Source organism: Siphateles boraxobius, unplaced genomic scaffold, assembly GCF_051911475.1.
Source record: "Siphateles boraxobius isolate OS27281-9 unplaced genomic scaffold, OSU_SipBor_1 24, whole genome shotgun sequence".
Taxonomy (NCBI): Eukaryota; Metazoa; Chordata; class Actinopteri; order Cypriniformes; family Leuciscidae; genus Siphateles; species Siphateles boraxobius.
The window spans coordinates 17,172,908-17,191,848 of record NW_027508855.1 but is presented as its reverse complement, the minus strand read 5'-3'; the positions used below and the strand labels follow the sequence as shown (position 1 = coordinate 17,191,848).

The following is an 18,941-nucleotide window of genomic DNA, read 5'->3' as shown; positions in this document are numbered from 1 at the left end:
ACAATACAATAACTATTCAAAAATCGTTTCTATAGTAGTTTATATGGAAACATTTTACTGATATACGCAACAGCGTTTGTGCAACGGAGATGCAGTTGCAGGTGAGATTTCCCTGCAGGTATAAGCAACAAAACTTCTCACTGCTGTTAAGTTTACACCGTTTACTAGTAAACTCCCTTCTGTCATTCATTGTGCTTAAAAAACGAATAAAACAAGATTACAATCATCCTATATTTAGCCTGACATTTTCAGTCCGCCACCAGACATCTGGAAAAGTGATCTACAGTTCCTGGAGTGTCATCTTCACTCTGTTCTAGGTACCAGATTGTTTGTTTTTTTAAGATCAAGATGAGATATGATAGGTGTGATTGTAAAGACCAGCTCAAGGTGAAGGTCTTTTATATGAAAAACTAGTTTTCAGATAAAATACTTTTAAAGGCTTTCCTCACATGATCTGTTCCCACTGGTTTACTCATTACATGTTGATGAAACATAGATCCGGTTCTAGGATATTCTATTTTGTGACTTAATATTTAAATGAATAGGACTACTGATTATTTATGGATTGATTCTAATTTTAATTGTCTAGATCTGTTAATGTATTTACAAAAAAACACAAAATGTATACAGACAGTGACTTGAATAAATGTTCTATGATAAACATAATGTTTATTAGTAAATTAAAATCTATAGTTTGAACTATGATATGAGGCCTAAAGTAAAGATTGCCTGGTTGGTGTAAAGGCAATAATAATAAATAACAATGCACCGCACTGAGCCATTTTTTCACTGCTTATTGTGATCAATAACACTCTAACATGTCAATAACTTCAAGTAGTGCAAAGTTAAAGAAGTGTAACACTTTAGAAAAACGATTTTTGAAATTTGTGAATCGATGTGAATGGGAAATAGAATCACGATTCATATGAATATTTCTACCCCACCCCTATACTATTGTGAATAATATAACAAATAGAAAATATGAATAATATTATAGATAATACAAGAAATTATCAAAGTCTATGTAGTGTTACATGTATGGTCAAGACATTTACATCATAAAATTACATCATACAGGAAATTACATCACAATACAATACAGTTTTATACAACTCAGACTTTTAGTTTTATCATTAGTTTTATTTATATACAGGATAAATATCTGCCAAATATGACAAATACATTTTTTGTTTTACTGAACAAGGTGATCACTATATGACACCATTATGACAGGGATTTTATATCTTGGTTCTGTTTTGAGTCCCATGGCAACAGTCCTGACGGGCCCGTGCGCATATTATCTGATATACTGTATGTACTGTAATCGACAATGTAATGGGTGTATGAGGTAAGGAGGTTTCCTCTTTGCCACCCACTCCTAGATGTCGTTCTCTCTTTCTAGATCTGTCTCTCCTACACAGAATCACTTCCTATGGGTTCAGACATGCCCAGAGAGACACATTCACCCTTATTTAATCCCCGCTGGTTCAAGCCAGCACAGGGAAACATCCCGGCAGGATATACAGGATACCTATCTGGCAAACCAGTTTATTCCTGCTCTGCCTCCAGCCGATGGAGTGGATTCTAGGAATATATAAATCCCACGAGTGTATAATGTGTGATTAGAGCAAGGCCAGAACCTTGAATAAGTAATAAAATAATAGCATTTTCAATACAAAGCTCGCATCACTGGATTTTACACTCTAAAAACTGTTGGTTTAAATTAACCGTTATAAACTGCTTAATTTAAACCAATGGTTGGGGTTGCCCATATTTGACCCAAACATGGGTTGATACAGCCCAGCACTTTTTAGAGTGCACTGTCGGTCGATGAACATTTCTGTCGTAAAACAGTTGTCAAATATGAAATGTTTAGCTTCTTATATCCCACCACGCACTCTTTCACTCTTTCATCTTTTTTTGTAGCTTTTAGTTATCAAGTACAAGAAACAGACAGTGCATACAGTAGTACAATATCTTTTCTTTTTTATGAACTTTAATGGACCCACTCTTTCATCTTTGATTTGATTGTCCATCTCACTCATTGTGACACTGGCGAGCTCTGTTAGACTGTTGAGACAGAGCATGCTGAAATATTTGACATTTAAAACCTTTTGTCATCATAACAACAAACAGATCGGTGAATAATGGAGTGCAGAAGAGCAGCATCAAGAATATCAAATATTGGAGGGGTTACAGCTCTGGATTAGATGAGATGATATTTCATATGCCATTTGACAAGATAGTTCTGAATGAACCCAGAACATCCATCAACCACAGAACACACAAGCAAGAACATTCTAGAAACCAACAACCTGGAAATCAATCGTGACTGTGAGTTTGGACAAACAGCATTCACAGAAAATCTGTACTAGCTCTGCATTACAGGCCTGTATCTCTTTTCAGGGGCTTATTTTTCTGTTTCTCTCTTTCTTTAATATTTATTTTTTGGCCTTTATTGAGATAGTAGAGAACTGACAGTGCAGGATCGGGAAAGTTACCCGAGGAGGAACTCAAGCCAAACTGAGTTTTCTTGTTCTCTCACATTCACAAAGATTTAAATGTATCTGCACATTTCCCTGTTATACTACAAAGAAACAAAGAAACAAACAAACAAATCTCTCTAATATTTCACACCTGTGTGTGTGGGAGAGAGAGAGAGAGAGTAGTGAATGAAAGCATAACAGAAGTACTCGCATATTTCACGGATGATTTCAGTCCTTTATTCTACACCTGAAACTCAGGTTGTGGTTGTACCTTTAGTCTCAGTGGTTTTGCAACTGTAAGGAATGATGACACAAAGAATTATGAAACTGCCTTCATACAAGGCAGAGGCAGAGTAATTTGAAAAATCATGATTACATCAGTTTCCTTCCTGTGAGCTCTCTTGATTAAAACGAAACGTAGTAAATGCAATCATGGGACTCGCCCCATTCTTTAAGTTTGTCATGATTGGCATTCATCCGGAATTATTTCACTCTTGCAGTTCACAGCTTATTCAGATTCCTCTCACCTTCCTTTTTGAACAGATTCTTATCATATCCTTCAGTTTTCTAATTCTTCACATTTCTAGAACAACATTCATACAAGCTCTGGTGTGTGTTGTTTTGGTTCACACACGTTGCTCCATATATACAGTAACGGTTCCCTGATTACAGTATATACCATTCCATCCGCATGAAACTAAATTCTCATCCTTCTCCTTAAGTGGCCATCTTCAGACCTCAGTCATTTTAATAATAACACACATGTATCTGAAAATACCATATGTGGGCACAATTACAATACTGTATACGCTATTAACATTTGGCTACTAGGCTAAATATCCTGATGACACAGCACAACGATGAGTCCTTTTACAGACAGGAGCTGAAGAACTTGAGGACTGGTGCAGAGCAAATAACTGCATTAATGTGGGGAAGACGAAGGAAATGGTCGTGGACTTTAGGAGGAGAGGATTCACCCCCTCTTCATCGGAGGAGCGGTTGTGGAAATGGTCTCCAGTTTCAAGTATCTTGGGATAAACATTTCCGATGATTTAACATGGGACATCAACACAGCCAGCATTATAAAAAAGGTCCAACAACGCCTTTATTTTCTTAGGAGGTTGAAGCGGGCTGGTCTCAGCACTCCGGTTCTGTTAGGACATTTACCCCAGCAGGTGCAGAAGCAGAGCATCCTGTTTTATGAAGGATACCACACACCCGGCAAACGGACTCTTCCATCCCGTAAGAAGCGTTAAATCCAGAACCAAAAGACTCAAATGCAGCTTCTTTCCAGAGGCTGTGAGACTCATGAATTCCCTGCCTTAGTGACTGGTCTATATTTATACCTCTTACTCATTGTGCCTTGTCATAATGTTGCTCTGGTTTATATGTGAATTTGATGCACTGCTTTTAAAAACTTGCTGCTTACTTCTCAGGTATTTTTAGCATACTAAGTTATTTTAAAATGTTGTTTGTTAAACTATTTGTTTTAACTTATTGTATGTATATTGTATATTATTTATCTATTATTATTATTATTATTATGTTTTTTAAGCTGCTGGTCCTGAGTATATATTTCCTTCTCATGTGTCAACATGTACAGCCATACCATACCATGCCATACCATACCATACCATACCATACCATACCATACCATATCATACCATATCATATCATACCATATCATACCATACCATATCATACCATATCATACCATACCATATCATACCATACCATATCATATCATACCATACCATATCATACCATACCATACCATACCATATCATACCATACCATATCATACCATATCATACCATACCATACCATACCATATCATACCATACCATATCATACCATAACATACCATACCATACTATACCATATCATACCATACCATATCATACCATACCATACCATATCATAACATACCATATCATACCATACCATACCATACCATACCATACCATATCATATCATACCATACCATATCATATCATACCATACCATACCATACCATATCATATCATATCATATCAATTATATCATACCATACCATACCATACCATACAATACCTTGTATCTCAATGTACAGCCATACCATACCATACCATACCATGCATACCATACCATACCATACCATACCATATCATATCATACCATATCATACCATACCATATCATACCATATCATACCATACCATATCATACCATATCATACCATACCATACCATACCATATCATACCATACCATACCATACCATACCATACCATACCATATCATAACATACCATACCATATCATACCATACCATAACATACCATATCATATCATACCATACCATATCATACCATATCATACCATACCATACCATACCATACCATACCATACCATATCATACCATACCATGCCATACCATACCATACCATATCATACCATACCGTATCATACCATACCATACCATACCATACCATATCATACCATACCATACCATATCATAACATATCATATCATACCATATCATACCATATCATATCATACCATATGGTATGATATGGTATGATATGGTATGGTATGATATGGTATGGTATGGTATGGTATGGTATGATATGGTATGATATGGTATGGTATGGTATGGTATGATATGGTATGGTATGATATGGTATGGTACCATATCATATCATACCATACCATATCATACCATATCATATCATATCATATCATATCATATCATATCATATAATATCATACCATACCATATCATATCATACCATACCATATCATACCATACCATACCGTATGATACCATACCATATCATACCATACCATATCATATATCATATCATACCATACCATACCATACCATACCATACCATACCATACCATACCATACCTTATCATACCATATCATACCATACCATACCATACCATATCATATCATATCATATCATATCATATCATATCAATTATATCATACCATACCATACCATACAATACCATGTATCTCAATGTACAGCCATACCATACCATACCATATCATACCATATCATACCCTACCATATCATATCATACCATAACATACCATACCATACCATACCATACCATACCATACCATACCATACCATATGATACCATGTATCAACATGTACAACAATGTCATAATGTTGCTCTGGTTTATATGTGAATTTGATGCACTGCTTTTAAAAACTTGCTGCTTACTTCTCAGGTATTTTTTAGCATACTAAGTTATTTTAAAATGTTGTTTGTTAAACTATTTGTTTTAACTTATTGTATGTATATTGTATATTATTTATCTATTATTATTATTATTATGTTTTTTACGCTGGTGGTCATGAGTACATATTTCCTTCTCATGTGTCAACATGTACAGCCATACCATACCATACCATACCATATCATACCATATCATATCATACCATACCATATCATACCATACCATATCATACCATATCATACCATACCATATCATACCATACCATATCATATCATACCATATCATACCATACCATACCATATCATATCATACCATACCATATCATACCATACCATACCATACCATACCATATCATACCATACCATACCATATCATACCATATCATACCATATCATACCATACCATACTATACCATATCATACCATACCATATCATACCATACCATATCATACCATACCATACCATATCATAACATACCATATCATACCATACCATATCATATCATACCATACCATATCATATCATACCATACCATACCATACCATACCATACCATACCATATCATATCATATCATATCAATTATATCATATCATATCATACCATACCATACCATACCATACCATACCATACAATACCATTTATCTCAATGTACAGCCATACCATACCATACCATACCATGCATACCATACCATACCATACCATACCATACCATATCATACCATATCATACCATACCATATCATACCATATCATATCATACCATACCATATCATACCATATCATACCATACCATACCATACCATACCATATCATACCATACCATAGCATACCATACCATATCATACCATACCATACCATATCATACCATACCATAACATACCATATCATAACATACCATACCATATCATACCATACCATAACATACCATACCATATCATACCATATCATACCATACCATACCATATCATATCATACCATACCATACCATATCATACCATACCATACCATACCATATCATACCATACCATACCATATCATACCATACCATACCATACCATACCATACCATACCATACCATATCATACCATACCATATCATAACATACCATATCATATCATACCATATCATACCATATCATATCATACCATATCATACCATACCATACCATACCATACCATACCATACCATACCATATGATACCATACCATATCATATCATACCATACCATATCATACCATGTCATATCATATCATATCATACCATACCATACCATATCATACCATACCATATCATACCATACCATACCATACCATACCATATCATACCATACCATATCATATCATACCATACCATACCATACCATATCATATATCATATCATATCATATCATACCATACCATACCATACCATACCTTATCATACCATATCATACCATACCATACCATATCATATCATATCATATCATATCATATCATATCATATCATATCATATCATATCATATCATATCATATCATATCATATCAATTATATCATACCATACCATACCATACAATACCATGTATCTCAATGTACAGCCATACCATACCATACCATATCATACCCTACCATATCATATCATACCATACCATACCATACCATACCATACCATACCATACCATACCATACCATACCATACCATATGATACCATGTATCAACATGTACAACCATACCATACCATACCATATCATACCATATCATATCATATCATATCATATCATATCATATCATATCATATCATATCATATCATACCATATCATATCATACCATACCATATCATATCATATCATATCATACCATACCATACCATACCACACCACACCATACCATATCATACCATACCATACCATGTATCAACATGTACAGCCATACCATACCATATCATACCATACCATATCATATCATACCATACCATATCATATCATACCATACCATACCATACCATACCATATCATATCATACCATACCATATCATACCATATCATACCATATCATATCATACCATACCATACCATACCATACCATATCATACCATATCATACCAGACCATACCATACCATATCATATCATACCATACCATATCATACCATACCATACCATATCATACCATACCATACCATATCATAACATACCATATCATACCATATCATATCATACCATATCATATCATACCATACCATACCATACCATACCATACCATACCATACCATACCATACCATACCATACCATACCATATCATATCATATCATATCAATTATATCATACCATACCATACCATACAATACCATGTATCTCAATGTACAGCCATACCATACCATACCATGCCATACCATACCATACCATACCATACCATATCATACCATACCATACCATACCATACCATACCATACCATACCATACCATACCATACCATATCATACCATATCATACCATACCATACCATATCATACCATACCATATCATAACATACCATATCATACCATACCATATCATATCATACCATATCATACCATATCATACCATACCATACCATACCATACCATACCATATCATATCATACCATACCATACCATACCATAGCATATCATACCATACCATACCATACCATACCATACCATACCATATCATACCATACCATATCATAACATACCATATGATACCATACCATATCATACCATACCATATCATACCATATCATATCATATCATATCATATCATATCATATCATATCATATCATATCATATCATACCATACCATATCATATCATACCATACCATATCATACCATACCATATGATACCATACCATATCATACCATACTATATCATATATCATATCATATCATACCATACCATACCATACCATGTCATATCATATCATATCATATCATATCATATCATATCATATCATATCATATCATATCATATCAATTATATCATACCATACCATACCATACCATACAATACCATTTATCTCAATGTACAGCCATACCATACCATACCATATCATAACATATCATACCATACCATATCATATCATACCATACCATAACATACCATACCATATCATACCATACCATACCATACCATACCATACCATACCATACCATACCATACCATACCATACCATACCATATGATACCATGTATCAACATGTACAACCATACCATACCATATCATACCATATCATATCATATCATATCATATCATATCATATCATACCATACCATATCATATCATACCATACCATACCATACCATACCATACCATACCATACCATACCATACCATACCATACCATATCATATCATATCATACCATACCACACCATACCATATCATACCATACCATGTATCAACATGTACAGCCATACCATACCATACCATACCATACCATACCATACCATACCATATCATACCGTATCATACCATACCATACCATACCAAACCATATCATACCATACCATACCATACCCTACCATACCATACCATACCATACCATAACATAACATAACATAACATAACATAACATAACATAACATAACATAAAATAACATAACATAACATAACATAACATATCATACCATACTATACCATACCATACCAAACCATACCATATCATACCATGTATCAACATGTACAGCCATACCATACCATACCATACCATAACATAACATAACATAACATAACATAACATAACATAACATAACATAACATAACATATCATACCATGTGTCAACAGCCTTACCATACCATACCATACCATACCATACCATACCATACCATACCATACCATACCATACCATACCATATCATTCCATACCATACCATACCATACCATATCATAACATACCATACCATACCATACCATACCATACCATACAATACCATACCGTATCATACCATGTATCAACATGTACAGCCATACCATACCATACCATACCATACCATATCATACCGTATCATACCATACCGTACCATACCATACCATACCATATCATACCATACCATACCATACCATACCATACCATACCATACCATAACATAACATAACATACTATACCATACCATACCATACCATACCATACCATACCATATCATACCGTACCATACCATACCATAACATAACATAAAATAACATAACATAACATACCATACCATATCATACCGTGTGTCAACAGCCTTACCATACCATACCGTACCGTACCATACCGTACCATACCATACCATACCGTACCATAACTTAACATAACATAACATAACATACCATAACATATCATAACATAACATACCATACCATACCATACCATACCATACCATACCATACCATACCATACCATACCATACCATACCATACCATACCATACCATATCATACCATACCATACCATACCATACCATATCATACCATATCATACCATACCATACTATATCATACCATACCACCACAACACAACACCAAATCATGGATCAGCACAGCGTAGTGACTTCAGGACAAGCAACAGAACGTCTAAGAATTTCTACGAAATAATAGTCAATCTATTTTAAGAAATAATATCAAAATTACTTATAACCTCACATGTATAAGTCCATTTACGCCGCACATTAAAAAAAAGAGTCATGCACTGATGAGTCACATTTATGACAGAAAACGTTTATAACATAATTATGAGTTTTTAAGTCATACTTTCGAGTTAGTATGTCATAATTTCGACTTTTCAACTTATAATTATGACTTTTAAAGTAATAATTTCGACTATTTATCTCATAATTATGACTTAGCATGTCTGGGTTGCTAGTATGACTGTGATTTGAATCCACATCCTGCGTGTCACTATCAGGATGGCCTGCTGTTTGACCTACAAGAATGCTGAAATAATGGATTTATGAGTGTGAATGACCATTATTTGATTATTATGTTAACAAACCCATTCCTGTGCTTATATTCATGGACCATGACTGGCTAAAACTGTTTCATATTCATAAGCAAAAAATAGCAAAAATTAAGTAACTGCAGAGTCAATCATGATGAACTATTCTGACTACAAAAATATAATTATGTTTGTGCCACACATTTAATAAGATTACAGTACTCTTATTAACAGTTTTGGGGAAAATTACTTTTAAAAGTAATGTTGTAGCCTACAATATTGTGTTACTCCCTAAAAGAAGAAACTAATTGCATTAGTTACTTTTTATGTAAAGTAATGCATTTTGTTACCTTTGTGTTACTTTTTCTCACCTGGGCTGGGCTCGCTTAATTGTTTTTTAAAAACAAATAAAAGTACTATTTTTGGAAAATGTGAAGGTCCCTTCACATTAAAAAGGCAAATGCAAAAGGAAATGCAAATTCACGCCTGAACAAACCTTTCAGCTGTGCTGAAGAATATGACACAGGTGAAGAAAGTTTAACACTCTTACTTAAGCAATAAAAGCAAACAAAAAAATAAAATAATAAAACACAAATGTGATGTTTAACTGAAGTCATTTTGTCTTATTCATATGGTTGAATTAAATCAAAGAAATGAATAAATTGAGATTTAATACATATTAACATATGCAATTATTGCAGGTTACATTCTGAGTTTGCATTTTACTTTTTTTAATCATTTTGAGGAATAGTGAATCTGTTTTTGTGCAAGCGAGATGAGTAAATGCATGCTCACGTTAATCTTGATCAAGAAAAAGCATCATGTTCACACACAGCACACACAATACCTCTACACTTACTCACGATTTCTCTCAGCATGGGGACAAGAGAGCTGTCAGTCAGTCAATAAATGGGAAAGCAAAGTGACTTGCATTACTTATTTGAAATACTGACTCAGATATTTTTGTACATTTGAAAAAAGTAACCTGATTACGTAATGTTTTACCCACAGCACTGCTAATAATAATAAAAAAAAATCGATATTTTACAAATTGCAAATTGAGACTTTAAATGTCACAGTGGCTCAGTGGTTACACTGTTGCCCCACAGAAAGAAGATCCCAGGTTCGAGTCCCGGCTCAACCAGGAGGCCTTTCTGTGTGGAGTTGTGTTGAACATTTTCTGCACGGGTTTCCTCCAGGTGCTCCGGTTTCCCCAATAAGTCAATTGGGGACACTATACATTGTCTGTGTGTGAGCACTGTGATGAACTGGCCATCAATGCAGGGTGTTTCCCCACCTGTGGCCCAAGATACTGGGTTAGGCTTCAGCCCCCTGCAACCTGAATAAGGATAAAGTGGTTTGGATGATGGATGAATGAGATTCAACATTTGTGGTAAAGAACATTATTTATTTGGCCTGAGTGTATTTATGCACTCTAACGTATCTCTACACTCTCTCCAGGTCGCACTGAGGTCTGATCGAACAAACAGGAAATGACACTTTGGCACAAATTTAAAGCCAAACACGTGCACTTAATTCTACTGCAGGAACACCTGTGGCCTTTTTACAGTCAATGTGTGTCTTTGTGTGAGCATAGGTGCGTGTCAAGTTACGATCTGGACTTTCTGTATATTCTTTCTTTGATCAAGCCCCAACAGGCTGAACACACCTTGGCCACGATAGGAATTCTCCTTTTTCTTCAAAGTATTTTTTTCTTAATCCGCAACTTAGTTCTCCGGTTTCAGTAAAGGCGGGATTCATTCAGAGCATGTGGTGTCAACTTACTCACGGCTCTGGAATGCCAGCTCACCGAGAGAGAGAGAGAGAGAGAGAGAGAGAGAGAGAGAGAGAAGAGGAGAGGAGAGAGAGAGAGAGAGAAGAGAGAGAGAGAGAGAGAGAGAGAGAGAGAGAGAGAGAGAGAGAGCGCAGGGATGAAAGGACAGAACAAGGAAAACCAGGAGGTTTGCGTGCGCAGGGAGAGTGTGTGTTTGGTCTGAGGGGGAGTTCAAATGTAAACCCTATCATGTATTTGAATTTGTGGCTGTGGAAAGTAAGTGGTTTATTATGTGGACTAGAGAGGAAGTGTATCTGGGAATCTCCCACAAGGCTTCCTCGTGGGCTGCTGGCCACAACTTCCGACAGGTCACATGCTCGTGAACACAAATATGAGTGATAATACCTGCTTCTACAGAGTTTGTGTTTGAGAGCCCATAATATGTAAGACCTAGATTCTCACCATAATTTAGTCTTGAAAGCATGCAAAGATTATAAGAAGCAACTTTAAAACAATAAACATTCAAATTAATATTCCAGACAATGCAGAGTGCATGCACTGTGTAATATTTGTAAAGAGTAGGCCTATTGACCAAAGTAACAACCAAATTAAGTGGAGAAAATCAGAGAAGACCTTTTGTATGGTAATACACTGTAAAAATGATAGGAAAAAGTACAAATTGTATTAAAAACATGTTACATTACAATATAAAATCTAACATATATAATTAAATGTAATTTCTATTAAATTAAATGGTTTACAGTATATTTACAGTAGGCTATATATACTGCACGGCCAAAAAAAGTCTCTGTTTGGATTTAAATAGGCAAATGTTTAAAAGTCTATTGGATCATAATTGCAGTGATTATTATGTTTCTTGCATGTTATAAGTTTGGTACCAGTTCTTCTAACCCTTATTGATGGAGTGTGTAGCTTTTCACGTTTGGAATATGACCATGATGTGTCTTCCTACATGTTTGTTTAAGAAATATACACACAATATATAGTATTTATATAGAGTTTATTTTTGCAGAAATGATTGTAATAATGGTGATGAAAAACTGACAGAACAATGTTGACCTAAGTTTGCATGACTATTGATGATCTGGTCATTTCCCCTTATTTCATTTTATCCAAATTAGGTATGATGCATTAGATTGACAAAACATGGTATTTCCTCTTAAAACTCACTCATTATGTAATCTTGTAGAATGTGCCAATGCCATGTTTTGTTAAAAATACATTCTTAAAACGTAACATATTCAGTTGTTACTTTAAGGAGCTGCAATATTTATACCTGACCTGGCCACTTTAAATGAACTAATTAATCAATTAAATTTCATCAATTTAATTTTAAATTAATAATTTCATTTGATGAAACACATCTGAATATGCTCAAGTAATGAAAGTGAAGAACAACACAAAGCATTATTGTGATGATTGTAACTTTATTCATTATATGAACACCATGTTACATCATATATTTTCATCTTTATACTGCCCATAAATGATCTTATTATTCATAGTGTTAATATTACAATGATAATTTCTAAGACTAATAAACTTAAAATTGTAGAGTAGTTATAGCAAAGTATTTCTATTCTAATATTTCAATCAAATCAGATTGATTTGAAAAATCTAGCCACAGAGAAATAACTGTTTTGAACCAGGTTTGTGAGACCACAGGTCATTAGAACCAATAATATTACAAGAAGACAATGAAAAAGTAAAGAATTTAAGATGCAAATGTCAGTTTATTTTCACAAGGCAATAGGAAATAAATAAGTCAATAACAATAAATAAATAACATCAAATAAATAGCTACAGCAAATAGTTCTTCATATAACACATAAAATGATCAATGTGAGATTCAAGTATTTCGAATGTTCATTGTGACACTCTCATTAGTTTAAACATATAACAGGTCTACTTGTGTGGCTACAAAGTAAATCTATACACTTCGAGTGAAACATTTTCAAGTAAATCTAAATGAGCCATTCAAGTTTCATTCCATTATAAGTTTGTTCGTCATTCGAAGTCCATCGAATGTCTTCTCAGATTGTGTTTTTCATCACGCTGTGAGATCCAGCTGTTCTCCAGGCACCACTAGGAGCCACAGGAGCCTATTTCTTTTCTCAAAGAAGGTTCAAAGTCATTGAGTTGTCTTGGTTAGTCCACAAACTTGATTCTGAGTTCATTCAGTTCTCTGTGCCAAGTCTATGGTACACAGGGTAGAGAAGGGCCACCACGTATCCATTCCTCCGGCTCTGCTGGTAGAGAGTGGTGAAGTCTTCCTCCAAGCTTGAGCTTGGGCATGTAGTGTTCAGGAGCCAAGAGCTCTCCTTCTTCTCCTCTTTCTCGCTGCAGGACTGGCTGAAGTCCTCAGGAAACTTGCCCATCATCTGTCTGGCTTGCTCCTCAGCAGACTGGAAAGGGAGGACATTGTACGCTGCGGAATCGGTGAAGGTTGGTGCTTCACTCTGCATCGTCTCAACGGATCCCTCCTCCGTGTAGATCTGCAGGAACACCACCAGGCACAGGGCGATCAGCCAGCGTTTGGCTGGACTCTTCTCGGCCGGTGGCAGATATTTGCGCACTTTTGGGGGGTACATGACGCGGGTGTTTCTCTTGCGCGGGCGTTGCGAAGCTCCGCGGGGATTGAACGACTGCCGCTGCGGCTCCGGGATCCGCTCGAAAGTGAAGATCTCCGGCTCGGTGTTGCGCGGCTCCATCGATCTGAAGCCGAACTGTTGCTGCGGCTGGAAGAAAGCGTTTGTCGGTAGTGAGAGGACCATGCTGTCGGATCTCGAGAACATAGTTAGTCAGGTCAGTTCCAGTAGGCTATGTTCGTTGCTTGCTCTGTGTCTCTGGTTCTCAAAAGTGACTTCTCTAACTTCAGGGTGAGGTTTTATATATTGCTTTTAAGAGACGCCCATAAAAAATGGCCACACCCTTCACTCTAGACGGAAAAATACATTTTGACTAAAAAAATTCCACGTTTTAACTTAAGATGAGCTCAACATATGACAGCAGCTAATCCTCGAGGGAGCCAAGCTTGGCCTCAGATAGTTCAGTAAAAAAGATGATATAAAAAACAAAGAAGATACACTTTTCAAAGTGTATTTTAAATTTAAAACGAAAATCATAAAGCAAAAAATATTTATTTATTTATTTAGCTATTTAAAACCTTATTCTTTAAATGTGTGAGTTAGCCTATACATCAATGAGTAGACTGGGCTTTAAATACGTTCTATTTATTAACGTCAGTTAAACTGTGGAATGTTGAGGTGCTCTACATTTTGGCCTAATCTTTCATTTTATACCATGCTCAGACAAGCCACTGTTTTTTAAGGATATAAGTAGGATATTTAAATCTAAGTGATTTAAAAATAATTACATTTTTGAAATGTTCTCTCGACGTAAGCGGGTAAATGGTTACCTCAGGTCAACACGTTTGCTTGCTATTAGCCTTTTTATTTATTGAGTGAAAATTCCCATTGCACTTCCAATTGAACATTTGTTGTTTCTGAGACGTTTAAAACCCCCAGTTGAACTCTATAGCCTACCTGCATGACCCAGACATTTAGGCCCCATAAAGAATATCGAAATGAGTTTTAATACGAAAATTGTGTTAATCACAGAAGAGGTGTATTAAATTAATTTGCTCAAATTGCATTTTTTTAATGACTTAATAGAGCCTCACACATCATTCAGCCATATATGCACAGTTTAATATTAACAGCTGACTTAATATTTACAATTGTGAATATTCATATTTTAATTGATTTATCTATTTCATGTTGGATTAATGTATTTAATTAAACATAAAATAAATGCAATTTTATTTAATCATTAAATTTACCGGATTCATTTTTGCGGTTTTAGATGATGATTGTAATAATTTCTTGAATTTCTTGATGTAATTACCTTTCATTCAGTATAACTGATATGAAAGCCGCGTGTCCAAAAGCATATTAGTGTATTCAATATTTTTTTAATTGTCAACATATTCTAAAAAACACAGGCAGAAAAAAACAACTCATATGGCATTAATAACAGCGGCTTTTCACATGAAGCTTATTATTACTGTATGAGTTGTCAGTCACTGTACAGTCATGTACAATGTAAACAAATATTTCAAAGTTGGTAATAAAATTAAGAATGTTACAAGAAAATAAAAAATTTAGTCTTTCTGATTTAAAATTTCACATTTAAATTGATAGTTCACCCATAAATCTAAATTCTTTCATCATTTACTCACCCTTAAGTTATTCTAAGCCTGTATGAGTTTCTTTCTTCTGTTGAACACAAAAAAGATATTTTGAAGAATGTTGGGGTTTTCCCCTACTTTGGAAGCCTTTTGGGGACCAGCAACTGTTTGGTTACTGACATTCTTTATATCTTATTGTGTGTTCAACAGAACAAAGAAATGTATACAGGTTTAAAATAACACGAGGGTGAGTAAATTATGACAAAATGTTTATTTTTGGTTGAACTATCCCTTAAAGTCAATGTGTCACTTGCTGTTTCTTTGTAATTATTTGAGGAATTCAGCAGTTTCTGAGTGAAAATTGGTTCAAAGTAAATCTTACAACATTTATTTTCAATGTAGAATCACATTTATTGACTCAAGAATGCTGAAGCATGTATTTATACACTCACTTGCTTTGAAAATTAGATTTGGTGGTGTTCTAGGAATATTCGCCACAACTTGAAGTAGATGCATAATTTTACAGTAAGTTGTTTGATGTGATTATGAGTCAATACTTCAACACTCAAAACTAAGAGTTTGGCAAATCCATTTTTTGATTAAACTTGTTTCGACTAATTTCTGATATACACTATAGAGCCTCATTTCCGCCGTACCTATTACGGCAGTGACACATTGTGGGATTTCTCAAGAAATTTTTGGTCAAGCACGTATACTGGCAGCATAGTTTAGTCTAGAACTTGCTTTAGTTTTGGGATCTCAGGAAAACCGAGCTGTAGCCTATAGTCCAGACATACAGTTTTTTATTTTTTTAAAACTTGCAGCTGATGGCTATTGGTTGGTATACGGGTCACTTGAGATGCACTACAACATCTAAGTGGCATGAACTTTGGAGGAATCCTTGTGGAAGAGGTTGTGACCACACATGGACTAATTCCCTTGTGTGTCTGTCATCAATTTTCTTTGTGATATGAATGAGAGCTTCCGTCCAATCAAAGTTCAGCACCTTCATTTCTCACCCTCTGTGGTTTCTGGGTTTACTCTGTGAGCACGAGCGGTGGAATGTCTGCTGCGGGTGAAGCCTCAGGTCTGGAATCCCTGCCTCAGGCCTGGCATGTTTACTTTAGGAAGGGCCGCATGGGCTTTGCGTCACCTTACTTAAATTTACGCTCAAGCACACACAGGTATGAGAGGTAATGCTCTCGTGGGTGTGAATTTTTAGTAGTATGACTTATGGTTTCAGTGGTGTGGAGAAATGCAGCCTGGTATGTGGTGACATTAACATTGTACTTGCTTCTTCAAGCTAAACGTGTCTGATCTTAAAACATGCATTTCATTATTAAAGTAGATTAGTGCAATTCTGTTATCACTAAACAGGAGGTCAACAGCATTACGACTGCATCAGTCACTGTGAACTAATGCAGACTCATCTGGAGCTCTCATGGATGGAGTTTATAAAATATACAGAATCATAGCCTATTTTTATATGCATTTGTTTTTGCCGTCGCATTGATATAGTTTACACTTTTTTAGCAAGTAAAAGGCCTGAAATGTCCCTCTTCAGGCCATGGTTCACGTGTCTTTTTTGCTGTGAAAATTGTATGCATTTTTAAAGTAAACGTAAGAATATTTTTTATGGTTAGTAATATGAACACTTACTGTAATGAAGCACTTAGATTTACTTGATTAACCATGATAAAATATGAAGCGCAAATACGATACATCAGGTTTTTGAGGAACATTTATTTCGTCTTCTCTCAATCATCCTTGTTTTGCTTCCCAGTAAAAACCAAAGAGCTTTGATCATAAAACTAAGCATTTAAATATCATCTTAATAAGATATATTATTGGGAGATATAGAGTGACAACTGATATTAATGTGCATTTTATATAGCCTAAATAGTCTATACTGTTATAAAGATTTTAACATTAGAGTATTTGGGCCTCTAAATAAAACTGATGTGTTTTTTCCTCCTCGAGTCTGAGCTTCATAAATCTGAGCCAAAAAAGCCTGATATATCAAATATGATACTCAACAAAAACACATATGCACACTTTCATATGTCAGGCTTTAAAAGGGTTGACCTGGTCTGACTGTAGAGATTCTCAGTAATAGAAGGGAACAGTTCTCATGACCATGTTTGACTGAGCTTGTTTTTTTGCAGTGGCAACAGATGCAACTTGACAGGCAGAACAGCGTGCATTAGAGTTCTTGGTTTGTTAGTGAGATGTGGGTCATTGTTCTCGGATAATTCTCATTATAGAGTTTCATTCATGCCAAGTGAATACGTGCTGGTTATCATGACAGATTAACGTCATTTAACTGCAGTGCC

General features: G+C 35.2%; 1 protein-coding gene across 1 annotated transcript; it reads right to left on the bottom strand.

The window, feature by feature from the left end:
• Positions 1-14,132: 14,132 nt before the first annotated feature.
• ier3 (immediate early response 3) lies at positions 14,133-15,295 on the bottom strand. Its single transcript, XM_077241718.1, has one exon. It carries the CDS (start codon positions 15,212-15,214, stop codon positions 14,597-14,599), a length of 618 nt encoding a protein of 205 aa, XP_077097833.1. The 5' UTR covers positions 15,215-15,295; the 3' UTR covers positions 14,133-14,596.
• Between the last annotated feature and the right edge of the window lie 3,646 nt (positions 15,296-18,941).

Excerpts from the sequence above, each read along its gene's own strand:
- ier3 (XM_077241718.1), bottom strand. The coding sequence starts at position 15,214 with ATGTTCTCGAGATCCGACAGCATGGTCCTCTCACTACCGACAAACGCT.